General features: G+C 41.5%; 1 protein-coding gene across 2 annotated transcripts in view; it reads right to left on the reverse strand.

Moving 5' to 3' along the window:
* LOC122564412 (ankyrin repeat domain-containing protein 33B-like) overlaps nucleotides 1–20,404 on the reverse strand; it is a 43,015-nt gene extending 22,611 nt beyond the window's left edge. The window contains exon 1 of one of the 2 annotated variants that reach the window (XM_043719238.1): nucleotides 19,101–20,404. In XM_043719238.1, the coding sequence (XP_043575173.1) occupies nucleotides 19,101–19,451 (351 nt within the window). In that variant the 5' untranslated portion in view covers nucleotides 19,452–20,404. The remainder of the gene's footprint in view (nucleotides 1–19,100) is intronic. The other variant, XM_043719237.1, reaches the window with a different exon arrangement.
* Nucleotides 20,405–20,517: the final 113 nt, after the last annotated feature.

The raw sequence follows: 20,517 nt of genomic DNA on the forward strand, positions 1-20,517 counted from the left end.
TGTACAAAACACTATATAGGACAAACAGGAAGACAGCTAACGATCGGCATCCACGAACATCAACTAGCCACGAAACGACACGACTGGTTATCCCTAGTAGCCACACGCGCAGACGACAAGCAACATGAATTCGAGTGGGACAACACTACCATTATAGGGCAAGCCAAACAAAGAACAGCCAGGGAATTCCTAGAAGCATGGCACTCATCCACAAACTCCATCAACAAACACATCGACCTAGGCCCAATATACCAGCCACTACAGCGGACAGCTGAAACTGACAACCGGAAGCGGCAGGGACAGGCCACTATAAATGCCGGAGGAAACACCACAGAAGCGCTTCACAGGAGGCTCCCAAGCACTGAGGATGTCACCTAGACAGGGGACGAAACGTTTGCAACAAAAACTTCCAGCTTGGCGAACAGAACCAAAGCAGGAAAATTAAATAGTCAACAAGACCGATTGTAAAAATGAAAGTTTTGTGTTTAAACAGTTTCAAGCCAACATTTAAATCGTCAACAGGGATACAAAATTACTGAGGTCTAATGAAAATGAAGAGGGTCCAATGATGAGATATTACAGGTCACAGAATCTCCAAGCAAGGCCACTCTCAGCAACAAATGGACTATTCTTAGCACCGTGAGGATTGAAAAAAACAGACCTGGAACAAAACTACAGCATTTCATTTAACAACCATGGATCAAAACGAGGGCTGAGGTGAAAGTCAACAAAGATCAAAATCCTGCAGATACTCAAAATCTGAAATAAAATTGGGAAAGAGTGTCCTGAAAACACCGAAGTCAGGTTGGAAGAGGGAGGGTAAGGTCAAATATTTCAGGTCAGTGACCTTTGTTCAGAAACTGGAGATATGAGAAACACCTGATAAAGAGTGACAGAGACAGGGAGAAAGGGGCAGAGGGAAGACAGGAAAAGATATCACCCACCGGTGAGGATTTAATGAATGCACAGATGACAGCACGGGTCAAAATAAAAGGTGATAAAGAAAGAAAATATACAAAAGTGAGACACGGATATTTGAGAGGTCTGAATACTGCTGTTACGAAACAAAAATGAAGCAGCCACCAAGTCATTCAGGCAAGGAAATGGATATCTGACTGTTCAATTCCACTCTCCTCCTCCCCACCCAAGCTTAGTCCTGTTCTGTTGATCATTATTTTAAAAAATGAGCAATCTCCTTTCTATTTGCGAGCACAGGAGCATGTGTACATATTGACCATTGCAGCCTTTGCATGACTCTGCATTTTGGTGTATAGGAGAGTGAATGAATTCCCTTCAGATAGACTCTTCGCATAACTGAAATCTATATTAAACCCTAACAGTTAGAATTGCTTTAGTTCTGAAGAAGGGACCCCAAAACGATTTCTCTCCACAGATGCTGTGTTTTTCTAGCAATTTCTGGTTTTGTTGCTGATTTCCAGCATCCTCAGTTCTTTGGTTTTTTTAGTTACAATTGGTAACTGAAGTTCAATACACAAACAGCTACAAGCATTGTGTCAATCGTGTTTAGGTCTATATCAGCTTCTGCTGATAAATTTTTATGAAGTAAATATTATGGGACAGTTCATTGTTCTTTTATGGCAACCACCAATAATGTGGCAAAAGGGGCACTGAATGTATCCCTGGACATATTTTAAATTACTTATTGTTAACTTTACTAATTCATTCACTGCTGTCTGGACACAACTTAGAATGTTTTTAGATGTTGAGAGATTATTGTCTGCAGGAAGTCTTTTAAATCCATACATTCTTTCTATGGAGCAATCCTGACAGTCCCATTGTCCTGCTCTATATCCGTGGCCCAGCAATTTTATTTCCATCAAGTTCCTATCAAATATTCTCTTGAAATCAATGTTAGCTCCACCTTCCACTACTCTCACAGGCAGTGAGTTTCTAGGGGAATAAAATCACTTGTGTTAAAAACTCCCCCTCCTTTATAATTCTTGTCCAAAGTGTTAAATCTAGTGTCCCCTACTTGTTGTACCATCAGCGTTAAAAAGGCTCTTCTTTATTTACTTTTAATTGTTGTTCTACATCTCTATCATATTCCCCCCTCCCAATCCCCTTTCCTAAAAAGGGAACAACCCCAATTTTTCAGCCTAACCTTGGAGCTGAAATCTCCCATTCACCCTCTCAAGGGTCCACTCATTCTTCCTAAAGATTAGTGACCAGAACTGGATTCTGCCCTCGACTCTAGCAGTGGCCTCGTTTGAATGTCATATCGGTTCACCATAATTTCGCTGCTTTTGAGTAAACCTATATTTAGGAAGCTCAAGAAATTGGATATGTACCTGGAAGGAAACACTTGGTGGGCTATTGAAAACAATCAAGGGAATGGGACTAATTTCATAGCCTTTTCTTTTTTTATATATATTTTTTTTCCACAAGTTTACAAAAGAAAACTAAAAAAAAGACCCAAGTATAAACATTGATATACAGTTAAATCTTAAATAAATGATAACCAAAATCTATCAAACAAGAAAACAGAAATACCAAGAAAAAAAGACAAAACTCAACTAACTACTCATCTAACTTACAACTAAACAGAGTGTATCATTAAAATTCTTACATTATTCAAGAGAGAAAAAAAAATCCAACGGATAACACATAAATTGAGCAGTTTATACCTGCTCGGAATGTGTTAACATCAGATCACAACAAAACCCCTATTTATCCAAAACATCCCGAGCATAGAGCATATAAAATTCACAAAAATAAAAGCTCTTTGGTGCATTCAGATCAATATAATAAAAAAAACTATTTATAAATAGTTAAAAAAAAGTATAAAACGTGTTTAAATGGAGATCTTCCCCCTTATTCCCAGGGGGCATCACTTCCTTTCCAAAAAAACCATCATAACCTCTCCCAACCAGTGCTCCACCCTTGACCCAGGCACCCCACGATAGGATAAAGAAAATTCAAGTATACTACTGAACTAGAACTAACAGTGAGTACCCTATTCCCCACCCCCACCCCTCCCCCCCACCCACACCAACACCTGGATATATTTGGTAATGTTAATACCATATATGAACATATATGACTATAAGATTACAGTCTCAGCAAATAATAATTAAATATATTAATACAAAATAACAGGGGAAAACAACCCCGCTCCAAAGGACAAAGATAAAATAAGATAAGGTAGCCATCTTCCCCCCATCTACATTAACTAGACCCCCTGGCCTATATATATATAAAAAAAAAAGGGAAAGGAAATCGCTAAGTAAAGCATGAATAAATAAGCCCTTCTTCCCACCCCCCGGAGGTAATATTAAACAGTAAGATAATGAAAGGAAAAAAAAGGGGTTTAAACCTGGGTGGGGGCATGGCAAAACAACATAAATTAACTCTTATAATTTGTCTAAGAGAGTCCAAAAGTTCCTTGGCCTTCTCCGGTGATCCGAAGTTAAACACGGACCCTTCATGGCTAAAGCGTAGTATAGCTGGGTAGCGCAAGGAGTATTGAATGTTTAAATCCCTTAAACACTTCTTTGCTTCATCAAATGCCTTCCTCTTTTAAACCAAAGCTGGGGAAAAGTCCTGAAATAACATAATCTTGGATCCTTTATGGGTCATGGCTTGTGGATCTTTCCCAAGATTTCAGGAGGCTTCCAAGAGCATCTGCCTCAACTTATAGCTCTGCAGCCGGAACAGGACCGGGCGGGGGCGCTGGTTCGAGCCAGGCCCGCGTATTGCGACCCGGTAGGCCCATTCTACCCTTACCTGGCCTGATCCAGCCTCCAGATTCAATAACTGCGGAAGCCACTGTTCAAGGAACCTTTAAGCTGGCCTTCTTCTTCCCGTTCGGGAAGGCCCAGCGGTCGTCAATGTGGTTCTCTAAGGTCTGGACTTGCCGCTCGAGAGTCCGGACCCGATCCACGGCTGATTCTGCAATGGCCTCCGAGGTCGCAGCCTTTAGCTCTGCCCCTCCAACTCGGCATTCAATTTCTTCGATGTCTTGGCCGTGCTTTTGTAGCGCGGCCGAAAGTGAATTCCACCAACTTCGGGACTCTTCTATGAAAGCATTGATCTTCGCATCAAGTTTGGAGATTATTTCTGCGAGGCTCGCCACCGTAGGTAAGTCCCCTGGGGCAGCTGCGGACACCTCTGCTGCAGCTGGGGAGAATGGGGGAGGGGCTCCTGCCTGCTGAGAACTGCGGGCTCCTTTCCCCCTAGTCATTTTTACAGGGGACTGAACTGTATAAATTTAGTACTAAACCACTAATTACATTAAATAAAAACTATTTTTAGTTGATTTGGTGAGTGTGGAGGGTGGCCCACTTTGCCTAGGTCTTGGGAGGAGCAATTTAGACTCAGACTTGCTGAGTCGCCGCCATCTTGGATCTCCCTCATAGTCTTTTCAAAGAGCTAGCACAGGCAAAACTGACTGAGTGGTCATCTTCTGCACCATATGATTAATATGACCATCTTGTACAGTATCCACTCAGTTCAAAAATTAGGGAGTCTCTCATTTAAGATACAGAAAAGGAATCATTTCCTCACTGAGTGCATTGTTAACCTTTAGCATTCTCTTCCCTAGAGTCCTAGTAGAAGGCTAGGTGATTGGATATATTTAAGTTAGACAGAAGTTTTAATCGACAGGGCAGTCAAGGGTTCTGGGGGCTAGACAGGTGAGTGAGTTAAGGGCACAATCAGATCAGTCATGACTTTACTGAACCACTGATGTGCCGAATGGCCTACCCGCTTTTTAAAAAGCTATTATGAACTAATAATCTCTACACTTGGTTCAAGTTTCTGTAGAGAACTTTTATAGTATGGGAGAGGACACCAAGTGGGCCAAAACACGATTCAACACTTGGTAGGTAGGGAATCCTTCAAACAAGGATATGAATAACACTGGCTGCTGTCTACCCTCTGCCATCTCCTCTCCAGACCCTGTATCTGGCATGATATATATTACAAGGCAGAGGGACTTTCTAACAGTCCTGTTGACACCAGGTTGGAATCCCTATCTGAAGGGGCTTTCTCACAGCAGGAACAGTTTCAGAAGCTGACTCATTTATTTTATTGTTTGCCTTTTTATTTATCATATATGAGTACTCATGGTGAAACCATGGATAAGTGTCAGTCAAAAATTACAGATTACAGAAAAGCCCTAAAAACTTTGCAAAGATGCAAATTTCATAACAGGTTATGATCTTCTAAAAGGAGAAAAAAAGTACAGAACAAAGTAACAGAGTTGAGAAGAAGTTGTCTGTGGACCACTGAGTGGAGGAGCACAGATGCATAAACTCAACTTGTTCTCCAGCCCCTTGCTCAAATTATTGAGGAGCGATCTAATTAGTGTTTCCAATGGTAAAGGAATAAAATGATAAGAGTAGCTATTGAGGGATGAAGAAATATTTCTATGTGGGTGATTTAATTAAAACTATAGGGTTACTTTCATCAGAGAGAGACAAATGCTAGTGGGTTTAACCAGAGGGTCACCATGCCTCAGGTAAGGGGAAGAGGATGAGGAAGAGAATCCTGCAGCCAGAGTGGGAATTGAACCCACACTGTTGGTATCACTAACCAGCCAACCAGCCAACTGAGCTAACCCAAGTGAGTAGTATTCTAGGTGTGACCTCAGTGGCACAGGGTGTAGCAAGACTTCCTGAGTTTTGAACTCTAACCCTGACCATTAAAAGCCAAAACTCTTAGTTACATATTGCAGTTGCACCATTTGTTTCATGCACATAAACATGAAGGTTTCTTTGTGTTACACTTTATTTTGGAATCTCTCTCCACTAAACAATAGTCTGCTCTTTTTTGATATTTACCATCGAAATGCATTACTTCACACTTTTCCACACTAAACTCTATCTACCAATTATTGCCCACTCACCATGTTCCCTGGTAGATTCCTTACATCTTAAATGCCCCACTATTTCAGTGTTGTCAGCAAATTTAGATACATTGCACTCTGTCCCCTCCTCAAGGTCATTAATATAGATAGTAAATAATTGTGAGACCTTAGGACAATACTTGTGGTACCTGACTAGTTGCACCTTTCCAACCTGAAAAGACCCATTAATCCCAATTTTCTGTCTATGTATTAACCAATCTCCAATCCATGGTAATATTTTACCCCCAGTGCCTTGAGGTCCTGTTCTAAAACAATAAAGTTTTTTGTGGCACATTATCGAATGTTAGAAATCCAAATGCACTACATCTACCAGTTTTTCTTTATCATCTCTGCTGATTGCATCCTCAAAGAATTCCAGGAAACCAACAGCCACTCTCAGACAACATCTCACCAGGACAAAGGATCCGATACCCAGCATGAGCAAAACCAACGTAGTGTACAAAATCCCATGCAAGGACTGCACAAAACACTACATAGGACAAACAGGAAGACATCTAACGATCCGTATCCATGAACACCAACTAGCCACGAAACGACACGACCAGCTATCCTTACCAGTAGCCACACACGCAGATAACAAGCACATGAGTTTGACTGGGACAATACTACTATTATAGGACAAGCTGAAAAATGTGTTGCTGGAAAAGCGCAGCAGGTCAGGCAGCATCCAAGGAGCAAGAGATTCGATGTTTCGGGCATAAGCCCTTATGTCCGAAACGTCGATTCTCCTGCTCCTTGGATGCTGCCTGACCTGCTGCGCTTTTCCAGCAACACATTTTTCAGCTCTGATCTCCAGCATCTGCCGTCCTCACTTTCTCCTATTATAGGACAAGCCAAACAGAGAACAGCCAGGGAATTCCTAGAGGCATGGCACTCATCCACAGATTCTATCAACAAACACATCGACCTGGACCCAATATACCGGCCACTGCAGCGGACAGCTGGAATGGACAACCGGAAATGGCAGAGACAAACCACTATAAATGCCGGAGGAAGCGCTTCACAGGAGGCTCCCAAGCACTGAGGATGTCACCTAGACAGTGGACGAAACGTCTGCAACACAAATTCCCAGCTCGGCGAACAGAACCACAACAACTCCAGGAAATTTGTCAACCGTGGTTTCCCTTTAAAAAAATCACGTTGACTCCGACTGTGTTAATCTTTTCAAAAGAGCCTGCTATTTCTTCCTTAATAAAGGACTCATGCATTTTCCCCAACAGATGTTAGGATATCTCACCTACACTTCCATCTCCCTTCTGTCTTATACAGTGCCATCATATTACATTCCAATCCACTGGAGTCCAGTGATTTTTGGAATATTTCAACCAATGCCTTCTCTATTTCTGCAACCATCTCCTTTAAAACTCTTGGATGCAGAAGACTTGTTGCCTTTAATCTCATCAGTTTGTCCAATACTTTGTCCCTTGTAATAGAGAACTGTTACAAGATCTTTTCTCCCTTAGCAACTTGGTCATCTGTTAACATTGGGATGTTTATAGTGTCCTCCACCATGAAAACCAATGCAAAATATTAGTTTAAATTATTTTCCATTATTAATTCCCCAGTTAGAATCATAAAATCTCTACAGTGTGGAAGCATTTGGCCCATTGAGTCCACACCAACCCTCCAAAGATCAGCCCACCCAGACTCACCTTCCTACCCTATTTCTGTAACAGTGCATTTCCCACGCCTAACCCATCTAGCCTGCATATCCCTGAACACTATGGGCAATTTAGCATGGCCAATCCACCTAACCTGCACATCTTTGGATTGTGGGAGGAAACCCACATGGACACAATGAGAACGTGCAAACTCCACACAGTCACCCAAGAGTGGAATCAAACCCATGTCTCTGGTACCATGAGGCAATACTGCTAACCACTGAGGCAATACTGCTACCGTGCCACCCTTTTTTTTTCTGTCCTGTCAGGGTCCTCAGAGGGCTTTGGGTTGACCAATATTTCATTTATCCCCGCTGAGAGTGATCCTGAACAGTGTCTCTTATCCTGCATAGAGAGGGCTAACTAAAACTGTAGGTTCAGCCATGTTCTACAGGGTGGTAACATGGCACTGGGCACTAACAGTAACATTCAATTGAGAACGAACAAAAAGAACCCAATCCTGTTTCTTCCACAATAAAAGAATTCTCCCTAACATGCCATGATTGCCAATGCAATGAGGTGACCAGTACAGTCAACTCTCTAAACTAATCTCAACAAATACCAATGGTGCACATGAGTAAAGTGAATGTGAAATATTTCCAAGTGATATTTAATTTTGAAAAACATTCCTGACCGCTTTGTGCTCTCAGATCTTTATGTTAACGGTGGTGAAGTCGGACAAGAAAATTTGTGGCCGAAATGCAATATTTCACAAAACGATTCTTTAATAGGCTGCCCATTGTTGGCTGCAGCATTATCAGGTGATAGAGGTTTTCAGCGACGCAAAGCATTTGCTGTTTGGAAACTGCATGGATCATCCTTGCACGCTGCTGGCACTTTAGAAATAAACTGGGATCATGTGGGAAATGGGAAAAGGCAGATGAAGACACACGGCGCAAACATCCAGTTGGCCCATTGGGAACGGCATGCTGTTGAGATGTGAAACCTAGGTCAGATGTCCAGCCCTCCCAAGTGCTGAGCTCACCCTCATATTAGAATGAATGGGTCTGAAATCAGCAGCCCACCCACCATAAGTAAATATGTAATCAATGGTCAATTGAATTTGCACAAGGAGAACTCCCCTGCTCTTATTTGAATAGTGCCATGACATTACATGCAACTCGCCGAACAGGCAAGTGATACTTTCGTTCAACAGCTCCAGAGTTCAGTACTCAATGAAGATTAAATACAGGTTGCTCAAATTCTGGAAGGGGGCTTTACACAGAAACCCCTAGATTCGATGGAGAAAAACCAGCAGCAAATAAAGTTACTAAATCTGACTGGACATGTTCCTGATGGTTTCATCACATGACTTTCTTCCTCCAATTTCTCCATCCATTTGATCAACATTTTCCCCATCTGCAATATTTAATAGCCAAAAACAAAAAAGTGTTCAAAGAAAATGTCTTTTAAAAAGGCTGTTTTTATTTCTGTCCAGTTGGTTTCTGTTAGTGTCCAGGAAATTAATCAGTAATGTCTGGAGACTCCAGGTCAATATTGAAGAATCATCAAATCTAAGAGCACATCAAACCCAAAGCAATCATCATCGATAAACACATATAGTAGAAAAAACCTTTGTCACCTTTTAACCTTTGAGAGATTACTAAATATAGTTTTGCATGATGTAATCAACTTGCTAATTATACATCCTCCACTCGAACAGATTCGAGAGCAGCTGATACAGCACAAACTCTTCCGAGAGGGCAGCATGCAGGAATTTGTCAACTGACGCTGGGTTCAGAAATTGTTGCTGAGTTTGATACTGAATCAGAGACTCTCTGACCGCCTGAACCTAGCAGCACTGTCTGAGGGGAAGAAAGAAAAAAGGAGGGGCTTTCATCCCACAGCACCTTACAGTCAACTAATTATTCGGCTCTAAACAGAATAAATTTCAGCAGCATATACAATATTTCTCTACTGACAGGCTCAGGACAGCAACTTTCCAATAACTAACTCATTTTCTGTAATAAAGCTACTGCATTCGAAGTCTGTCTCTCACTCGTGGGATCTCACCCCTGAGATTTCTTCACTGATGACGATTACATTATAAATCCAATAGGTCCTCAGGACTTGGGCTTTAAAATCAATAACAGCCTTTAGCTTACTCAATGTTGTATTACTTTACATTCAAATAACAATACAACATAACTGTCAGCATTCTCTTTATCAGATGGCATAACATGGAATTGATTTGGGGCAGTCGATCTAGATGATTAGTATAATACAAACAAGACAGAAAGAAGCTAAAAAGAAATATAAAAGGGTAGCTCACATGGAGGTAGGATTTTATTTTAAAGGTCAAACGGCATGTACTCACCCCTTTACTGATCGTTACTGATGATATTAAGCTAAAACCTTCAAGGCAGGATATAAAAATGCCCCCCACCGCAGACTCACAGATGATAGTAATTTCTGGAACCACTGGACTGAAACAATCTATCAGTTAGCTAAATGCACTGCATTGTGCAGAGAGGTAGCTGAATTGTTCAGTTTTATTGGCCACTTGCTGGTAAATGGGAGATTTGAGCCTTTCATCAGTCATGTTGTTAATCAGTCATTATGTGAGATCTACAGTAGAAAGGTTCCGAGAGGATGTGTTGCCTGGAAACATGTCCCTAATCACTCTGCACTGTCAGGTTCGGCAAGGACCCTAATGCAGAGCTGGTTGTTCCTCGGGTATAGCTAACATGGTTTCAAAACAAATATGAAATGTTATTCATCTCACCAGTGGAAAACATACAAAATAAGAAATTCTAATTGCAAACAATCAGCCTTGGTAATCTGTCTATTCATCTTGTCTTCTCACTAACGTTAACTATTTTCCATCACAGTCACATTGTGGTTAAGTGATATGGTGATGCAACATGATTCAGTTATGCAAATGGGATCAGCATGTGGGCAGATGTTAAATGATTGACCAAAATGTATAGGCAATATCTTCCAGAAAAGGCTGTTATTAGATGAGGAGCTCACCTTGCCCCAGTCCCTATATGGAAGGAAATAACTGCAGTAGTCTAGTGCATGAAGCTCTCTTTAACATCAAATGACAACATAACTATAATCAACAAACCTAGGAGGTTTTAGTTCATATCCTAGGAGGTTTGTGAATTCAGTTTACAGCAAGGCAACTCTTCGAAACTTTGATTTAAGGACAATATGGAACTGCTGGGTTGACCACTAAAGTTTTTAAAGTTCACAACTGTGCGAATTGTTTGGACAGACAATATTTTATATATTTGCAATCCTGACACAATTCTTCAGATGCCCAGAGCACATATTGTATATTTGGGTGCAGGGTATAGTCTTCTCCCATCCTCATTCCTGTGGTGTTTCATCTCTTAAAATTACTGAGAGGGCATCATTATTTGGAGGTCCCTTAAATTCCCAAAGTGTGGTGACTGTGTGACACTCCACACAATCAGCGGAGACCCGTAAAGTCACTTTCAGTGTTTTTCATGATGAAAGTGGGTAAAATACACTTTTCCATACCTCACCAGTCAACCCAACTGCTCACCAGCTGGAAGAAGTCTTATATACAAGTGAATACCCACCCTGTATGGAAAAGTGCTTAGGTGCCAGTTGTGGGTCAGCAGTAACTTACTAAACTTTGAATCAGAACTTGTGCATTTAAGCTTTATTCAAAAGACACAAATACAAATCTATCCTTTGTTTTGAATGAGACGTTAAGGTAATAGCTCATCTGTTCTGTCAGCTGGATGAAAACAATCCTGTGCCACTATTTTTAAAGAGGATTTGGACATTTTACCACAGCCAAGTTCTTGCTCATCCCTTCACCCACACCTAAAAACAAAAAGGTTTTTTGGTAATTATCTGATTTTTGATTTTATGAGCTTGCTGTGTATGATCTGGCTGCTATGTTTCCTAAATTAGAATGGAGACTATACTTTGCTGGTTGTAAAACAAAGGCAAAATACTGCAGATGTTAGAAATATGAAATGAAAGCAAATGATGCACAAAGTACTCAGCAAGTAAGGCATCATCATTTGTGGAGAGATGTTGCAGGTCAATGACCTTTGCTAAAGTATGTCTTAAAGTCGTTAAAGGCATTACAGAACTTACAGTTTAAAAAATAAATGTATAAATTTGCATTCCCAGCACAAACATTTTCAACAGAGGAATGCAAATTTGGGAGTAGAACTGCCTTATCACGCTTGCTTGTCAGTCCTTTCATTATTTAGTTATGGTTGTGAAAGTCAGAAATGTTCTTTGTTAGGACTATCAATTGGTACATCCAGCTCCCACATATATCATCTGTTTATCACATGTATGTTTGGTTTAAATATTATCAAAAAATTTTAGTTACTGACCTTTCGTTCAACCTTATTGCATAAATGGGTCCAAAAGGGTTAAATAACAAGGACAAGTGACATAGACTACACTTGAATTCCCTTGAGTATAAGAAATTGTAATACAATCTAAACAAAAAGTTCAGGATGATCAAAAGACTTGAAGGGGTGAGGAAGTCAGAAAAGTGGAGTAAGGTCTAAATTAAAGATTACAGTTAGACCTTTCAATAGTGAGGTCAGCACTGGGCTATGTAAATCTGAAGTTGTTTCCCCAAAAAGCTCTTATTGGTTGTTCAATTGAACATTTCAAGACAAAGATTGATAGTTTTTTTGTTCGTTAACAAAATTAATGGATATAGCTCCAAGGTGGGGAAATGGAGCTAAAGTCCAAATCAGTGATCTACATATCTTCCACTGACTGAAAGGCTATTTTCACTTGCCAAAACTAATCGTCATGACTTGAAAAAGTAATCTTGACATCATGTAAAAATGTGCATTTTCATAGACAACACATATTAGTTATGGCAGAGTCACTTATGTGTTTAATTTACTGAGTCCTAGGTCTAAAACCTGTTACATCCTGTTGATCTGGCATTTGCACTTTTCTTGTAAAGTATTGTCATTTTGTGACATTAGTCATTTAGGAATACGTTCTAAACCAAAAATACACATGAAAGGGAAGTGCCTCATAACGGCCAAGACAGCAATGTTTTTCCCACCACACCAAATTCTTTTGCCTTTCAATGGGTTGAAATTGTTCAGATACAATCTGCTTTTCTGTCTGATGCAAGATCATTGACCTAAAATGTTAATTCCATTTTTCTCTCCCCAGATGCTGCCTGACCTGCTCAATATTCCCACCATTTTCTGTTTTCATTTCAAATTGCCAACATCTGCCCACTGTTTTGATTCTATATCCTGTTGAAGTAATGAACTTCTGCTTTTGTGAGAAAATGTTATCCTAATCAAACAAAAAATCATTTTGGAATGGAGCATTCAGCGACTTAAAATGTTGCAGATTTTAACAAATAATTATTTGGCATGATTTAGGCCTGGATTTTCGCAATGGTAGAGAATGTCATAGAGTCATAGAGATGTACAGCATGGAAACAAAGCCTTCAGTCCAAACCGTCCACGCCGACTAGATATCCCAACCCAATCTAGTTCAGCCTGCCAGCACCCAACCCATATCCCTCCAAACCCTTCCCATTCATATACCCATCCAAATGCATTTTAAATGTTGCAATTGTACTTCCTCTGGCAGCTCATTCCATACACGTACCACCCTCTGCGTGAAAAAGTTGCCCCTTAAGTTTCTTTTATATCTTTCCCCTCTCACCCTAAACCTATGCCCTTTAGTTCTGCACTCCCTGACCCCAAGGAAAAGACTTTGTCTATTTATCCTATCCATGCCCTTCATAATTTTGTAAGGTCACCCCTCAGCCTCCGACGCTCTACGGAAAACAGCCTCAGTCTGTTCACCCTCTCCCTATAGCTCAAATCGTCCAGTCTTTTCATGTTTCACATAGGCAGCTGCCCACAGAGCTCAGCAGTTGTATGCACTACTCCTTTGAGATCTTGCAATATGAAGTACACAGATCAGACCTGTCAGGAGCAGAGCCTGAGATTTGTGATTCAGTTGGATTGCCAGGGATCTCCTTTGGAGAAATATGCTATGCCTTTTTGTAATATCCCAGGACACCTTCAGGAGAGATCAGATATCTTTTAGAAGAAGGAAGGTGAATGTTAAATAGAGACATGATGATGAAAAGGAAAGGAGCATAAAATCATGAACTGTTCAAACACATCACAAACACCAACACAGTCGACATCAAGGCAATTCAACATCTTGGCTCAAACCTTTTAAAAAAGATTGGAGTATCAAAAAAAAGGTTGATGATTTCATTCTGTTGACATGAAAAAAACGTTTCTATTTCTGGACAAACGTTGCATGACTGATTTCACAACCATCAATTATCACAGTATGTGCCTGTCAGTTCACCATTTGATTGATGACTCCAGGCGGTTACAGACTCTGATGTGGGCTATGAATTCCAATATTTATTGTAATAAAGAACAATAAACTCATTGAGCTAATGATCGTTGTTATCAGGCTTTATGAGATAAAACTAGGAGAAAGTGAGGACTGCAGATGCTGGGGATCAGAGCTGAAAAATGTGTTGCTGGAAAAGCGCAGCAGGTCAGGCAGCATCCAAGGAGCAGGAGAATCGACGTTTAGGGCATAAGCCCTTCTTAAGGAATCAGTTTCCTGAAGAAGGGCTTATGCCGAAACATCGATTCTCCTGCTCTTTGGATGCTGCCTGACCTGCTGCGCTTTTCCAGCAACACATTTTTCAGCTCGTTTATGAGATAAAAGAATACAAATTTAGTACATAGCTTTTTATGATTAAGAGCTTTTGCAATGCAATAAAGGCTGCAATAGGTACTCAGAGCTTTAGTTTATTTAATCAAACATGCATCCTGAGATCCACCCATGGTTGACATTATAATCAGTTGACCTGGCAGGTGTAAAGGCAAAATTCGTTGTGTGGCAACTACGGATTGGCATCAGGATATAAAAAGGTGGGTAGAGGACATGAAGTGGCAGGGGTTGGTATGGAGGGGGCATGGAAATGTGTGAGAGGGTGAGGATGGAGGTGTGGGGTAGGGGCAGGATGTTACTTTTTTTAAATTTTGGACCCAAGCTCTGAAGCACTCCATCCACCATAATTCTTAACATGGTCTACCCAACAACCCATCTAACTTTAGGGTGCGTTTTTAGAAAACAGGTTCAGGGAGCTGAAAATTCTCCTCACTCCATACAGTTAACATACAGAAGAAAATCCTGGTGCTAGGCTCTTGTAAAATCTATTTTGCATACTGGCAAACATAATGTCTGATCCAACAAACTGGAATGTCAGTGAAATAAGAAAATCTTTCTCTAGGAAAGACTAGGCTGAGTCTTGTAACTCAGTGCTCCATTGTAATATCATCAGTAATAGGTCCAGTAGGGAATTCAGGAAAAACATCTTTACCCGGAAAAAGGGGCAAATATGGAAGTCTCTATGAAAAGAGTGGTCAAGGTGCACAGCATAGATCATTTCAGGGAATACTAGAAAAACACACTTTGGAAAAAAAAAGGAGATAGAAGGTTATGCTGCTGGAGCTTGATAAAATAAGGTGGGAGGATACTTGTGGAACCCAACACCATCATGGATTTGTTGGACTGAATGGCTGTTTCTGTGCTGTACATACTGCACTTCTTAATTCTATTTAACTCATTGACAGAATAAATTTGATGGGCTGAATGGTCAGAAATATGGGCACTGGAGTATACCTGTATATTCATATGATGTTGCACAACTTAGACAGAGGCAGGTGTTCAGCTGGAGCTCAGCGACTGTGATTTCTACACTGCAGAAAAATACACTGGACAACATGTAAAACTACAGGATTAATTGATAGTGAAGGGGGAGATAAAGGCCACTTGTGACTTGGGCACTTTGCCAAAATTTGCAGAAGTCTTTTAATCCTTGACAGTGAAATCGTCCCATCATCATGCCATAATAATACCAACTGAAATTCTGAACAGGCAGCATAGTGGCTTAGTGGTTAGTACTGCTGCCTCAAAGCGCCAGGAACCTGGGTTCAATCCCTGCATCAGGTGATTGTCTGTGTGGAGATTCCTCATTTTCCGTGTGTCTGTGTGGGTTTCCTCCCATAGTCCAAAGATGTGAAAGTTAGGTGAATTGGCCTTGCTAAATTGCCCATAGTGTTAGATGCATTAGTCAGGGGTAAATATAGGGTAGGGGAATGGGTCTGGATGGGTTATTCTTCAGAGGGTAGGTGTGGAGTTGTTGGGCGAAATGACCTGTTTCCATACTGCAGGAAATCTAATCTAATCAGTGAACTGCTGACATGAAGAAAGATTACCTAAAGAAGAAGCATGTGATTATTTTCATGCTTAGCCCTGTAAACAAAGGAGAATAGGGATGACTGCCATGGATAAACGAATATTTACTCTAGTACAGCAAATGTCAACCATGATCATATTGTCACCACTAAATCAGAAGGTTGCACCTTCAAACCACTCCAAGAACTTGCGCATATGATCTCGGTTGATATTCCAACACAATATTGAGGGAGTGTTCCATTGCAGAAAGAGGTGGCTTTTGGATGCAATGTTGAACCAAGATCCTGTCTGAGCGTTCACATGGAAATACAAGATCCCATGGTCAATTTCAAAGATGAGCTATAGAGATCTTCCAGCATTCTGACAAATATTCATCACTCAATCAACATCACTGAAACAATATAGCTGGTCATTTACCAACTTGCCGTTTGTGGAACCCTGACGAAGTGAGCACAATAATGTGGCTAGAAGAGAGACAGGATTAGCAATAAAAATTGTGGCATTAGTTCAATGATACTAGACTTTTTTTTGAAATGGAAGGTAAAACAGACTTGAGCAAGCTGGCATATTGGCCCGAGTTCTATGACAGGAATTTCAATTTGCCCACTTTCCAACATCTAAGTCACTGACAGCATACTCATGAGGTAAACATCCAATACCCATGGATGTCACTGAGATATGGAGCAGTCACCTATTCAACAATCACCCCTCTGCTCGCCCAAATACACATTGGCTGCAGGTTCCTGAGCAGTACGGAATTCTTCTCCCATATTGAATTCCCTCATAATTTTACCCCTCCAATCTCCGACTTCCTTCAGCCTTTGAGCCCTTTCTGAGAGTTGTTATTTCTTCTAACTTTGACATCTTACACAGCCCTGATTTCCTTTATCCCAATGTTCCAGTGGTTATGCCTTCAACTGTATTTCAGCATAATTTCTGTGCTTAACCTCTCTGCCTCCCAGTTCAATCTGAAACTTTCTCTTCAAATTCTACTTTGACTAAGTGTTTTGTCATCTGATTGTTCTGTGGATCTGTTACAGAGCTATTTTTGACTTGAAACGTTAACTCTGTTTCTCCCTTCATAGATACTGCCAAACCTGCTGAGTATTCTCAGTACTTTGGGACAATACCATGCATTCTCAAACTATAAGTCATTGCCTAGGTGAAACCTCCTTGAATGTTTACTGGAAAACCATATAAATAACATCCATAGGCACTCTTATTTATTGCGGTTTTTAAACAATAGAGTGAAATTGGCTTTCCAATCCAAGGACGATTCATAAATTGAGAGAGTTTCTAATGGTTATGGTAAGTGCTCCAACAATTTCTTCAACTCCATCTCTTAATGCCTTGGAGTGAAAACTAGAGATACGTCTATATTTAAACCCCATCAGTATTTTACAAGGACTTCAACTCAATTAAAATAGGGAGAGAAAATGGGGTGGGATGGAATGAAGAGCTTGGGCTAAAACAGCCAAGAGGTTAAAGCAAAAGCTTTCCTTTAGAGGAGGGGGTGAGAGCAAAATCCAGCTCATCAGGTTCAGTAACAAATGTAAGTTAATAACAAAATACATACTTGATAAAGACTGAACAGAAGTGATAAAATCAAGGAATGTGATAAGTTAAAATGGGTGTTAAGAACACTAGAGATTAGGTTACAACAAAAGTCCAATTAAAAGTTCTATGTTGTAGTGCATTTAGACAAAAAATGAACTTAAAGATCACGGTGGCCATCACAGAGACCTGACTACAGTGCTGGGTATGACTTGGAGATAAATATTCCAGGTTATATGAACTTTAGAAAGGGTAGGCACAATGGAAAAAGAGTATCAATATTAATAATGAATACTAATAAAGCATAACAGGGGATATTAGTCAGACAGATGAGCCAATAAGTAAAAATATTAAGTGTATAACTGAAGAATATAAATAAATGGAAGACTCTGGTGGGAGCTGTTTATAGCTGTCCAGCCAGCGGTGATAAAACAGCAGGTTACATAGACATAGAGATCAAAAGAATTTTTTTTAAAAACAAGACACAGAGTTTTAATGTCATAGTTTTAATTTCCTTATGTAGTGGGATAAGCAACATAATTCCTAGCACCAAATATGTCAAAATCTGTTCAAGACAACTTCCTGCAAAACATATTCCAGACACAGCTGTCAAAAATTCAGGTTTTAAAATTTAAATGTGTGAGATTTTGGAAGGATGAGACAGGAATTGAGCAGAATAGACTGGGCAGAACTGTTGCTGGTTTAAACTATCTATACACATTGGAAGGGGATCAAAATATGTATGATAAAATAAAAGATCGATATACAACAGCTCCATGTGTATAACTCAACAACCTTGGTCAACAAGAAAGTGTAGTGCTGGAAAAGCACAGCCTGTCAATCAGCATCCGAGGAGCAGGAGAGCTGATGTTTCTAGCAATAAGCTCCTCATTCCTGATGAAGAGCTTATGCTCGAAATGTCGACTCTCCCGAAATGCCTGACCTGCTGTACTTTTCCAGGGCTACACTTTTTGACTCTGATCTCCAGCACCTGCAATCCTCACTTTCTCCAAGAAAAGTGCAAAGTCACATAGTATTAAAGGAAATATCTGTTATGTAGATTATGAACGTTAGAGATCCCACAGATTGGGAGACACATAAAAAACATTAATCGGATAGAAATTAAATGGTAAGTACCATAAACATGGGCATTTGAAGAAAGAACTTCAGGCTCATCAAGGACAACAATAAATGTTTTTACAAATATATCAACAAGAGCAGTTATGAGTAAAACGATTACCTGATGATAGACATGGGTGATATTGTAATTGGAAATCAGAAAATTACAAGTTTATTTACTTTGTACTGTCTTCACTGTCAATCTTTTGAGATGAAATACCAGAAATAAAAAAAGAAAGTAAATGAACTGAGGGGAAATGCAATATATGTGAAAGAAATGCTTCAGAGTGGGTATATCCATCAGAGTATGAACATGCAAGACAGTGTGTCTGTCTGTGTCTAGACCTCAAGTTATGTGTATGCATGTTGGCTGGCAGTATGTGTACTTTCATTTGTAGTGTGGGTGTTGGGGTTTAGCAGTGTTTATGTATGTGTATGCACCTGGCAATGTGAGAATCTGTGTCTGACAATGTGAACACGCATCTGGCAGTGAATGCATGTTCCTAGCAGCATGTGTGTGTGTGTGTGTGTGTGTGAGCGCGCGCGTGCACATGCCTGCATGGTATTGTCTGGCAGCATGTCCATTTGTATCTGCCAGCATATGCAAGTGTACATGTGTATTTATACAAGCGCAAATCATGCCCCAGTTCCTCACTTACTCTTCCATTCCTGTCCTTCTCCATCACCACCTGTTCGCTCAGCTCCTGACACATCAATTCCTTAAGTCCAATGGCATTGTTTATGGCGCAGGCCTGGTACAGGCTAAGTGGCCCATTTTTTGCGATCTCAGCCTCACTGTTAATTGACTGCAGGTCAGGAGGATAGAAGGAATCATCTGACAAGATACTGTAGGTATCAGGTTCCTTGCCTGCCTCACCATTTTCCTCAGACTCGGCATCCTCCCACTCCTCTTCGAACACCTGCAGGAGATGGGTTGTATTGGGTGACATGGCAGTTGTCCTGGTTTTCCCACTGTCCTCTGCCAATCTCAGCTCCGTCATCAGCAGCATGTGGTGGGGTCCCCAGCAATAAAACAGAGAGAACTGAGGAGAGGCAGGCAGGGAAACTCTCACAACTACCACCCCTGGGAACCCATTGCCCTGGATCCGAGTGTGCGATAGTTCTTTGCTGACACAAGAGTTCCAGGCGAATGAGAGTCAGGCTCCTCAGACAGAGGTCCTGGGGTCAGGGTTGTGAGGGTGCTGGGGTCAGGGTTGTGAGGGTCCTGGGGTCAGGGTTGTGAGGGTGCTGGGTTCAAGGCCTTGGGTGGGGGGAGGGGGGGGGGGGAAACAAATAGTGTTGAATCCTGATGAATTGGGTCCTTGGAGGTTAAAGGAGTAGAATCCCAGGATGTTCCTTTTGGGTTGGATGGGAAAAGGAATGGGCTACAGTCTAAGGATGTTGGGCGGAGGGGGAAGTAGGTTGAAGTCCTGGGTTTTCTCTGGGGATGGGGTCTGAGGTCCGAGTTCTTTTGGGGGTGGTAAGGGGAGGGGATTAAGGTCCTGGGTTTGAGGGGAGAAGGTGGGTTAAGATCCTGGGGGTTTATTTTTAGGATGGTGGAGTGGGTTGGGAGCTGGGTGGGTGGGTGGAGTGGGTTGGGAGCTGGGTGGATGGGTGGGGGGGATGTGAGTGTTTGGGCTCCTTGTCTCCCTCGGTGCCTGTCCCTGTGGGTTCCTCCCGATCAGCGATCATCCTTGAAGCCCCATGTCCTCGCTGCCGCTCCCCGGGTGCGGAAAGCCCGCTCTGAAGCCGCACCGCTCCGCTCACTCTGCGCTCGGGGCTCGGGCTCTCACTCGGAGCCGCTTCCTCCCCCCAGACTCCAGCTCCGGCTCCAGACCATGCTGCTCTGACACATAGACACGGGGCAGCGGCTCGGCTCTAATCCGATGACAGGAGCTCGGCTTTAAAGCGGCAGCGGGAGGAGCCTGAAGCTGCTGTGTTCTTACTCGGTCATTGGGACACCCCCCCCCCCCCCCTCACAACACACACACACACACGGCCCGCCCCCATCCCCATGGCCCGGGGGGGGGGGAGAATCCCAGCTCAAACTCAGATCTTCACCAAAGGGTGGGGGGA

The sequence above is a fragment of the Chiloscyllium plagiosum genome, chromosome 29, assembly GCF_004010195.1.
Source record: "Chiloscyllium plagiosum isolate BGI_BamShark_2017 chromosome 29, ASM401019v2, whole genome shotgun sequence".
NCBI classification, from domain to species: Eukaryota; Metazoa; Chordata; class Chondrichthyes; order Orectolobiformes; family Hemiscylliidae; genus Chiloscyllium; species Chiloscyllium plagiosum.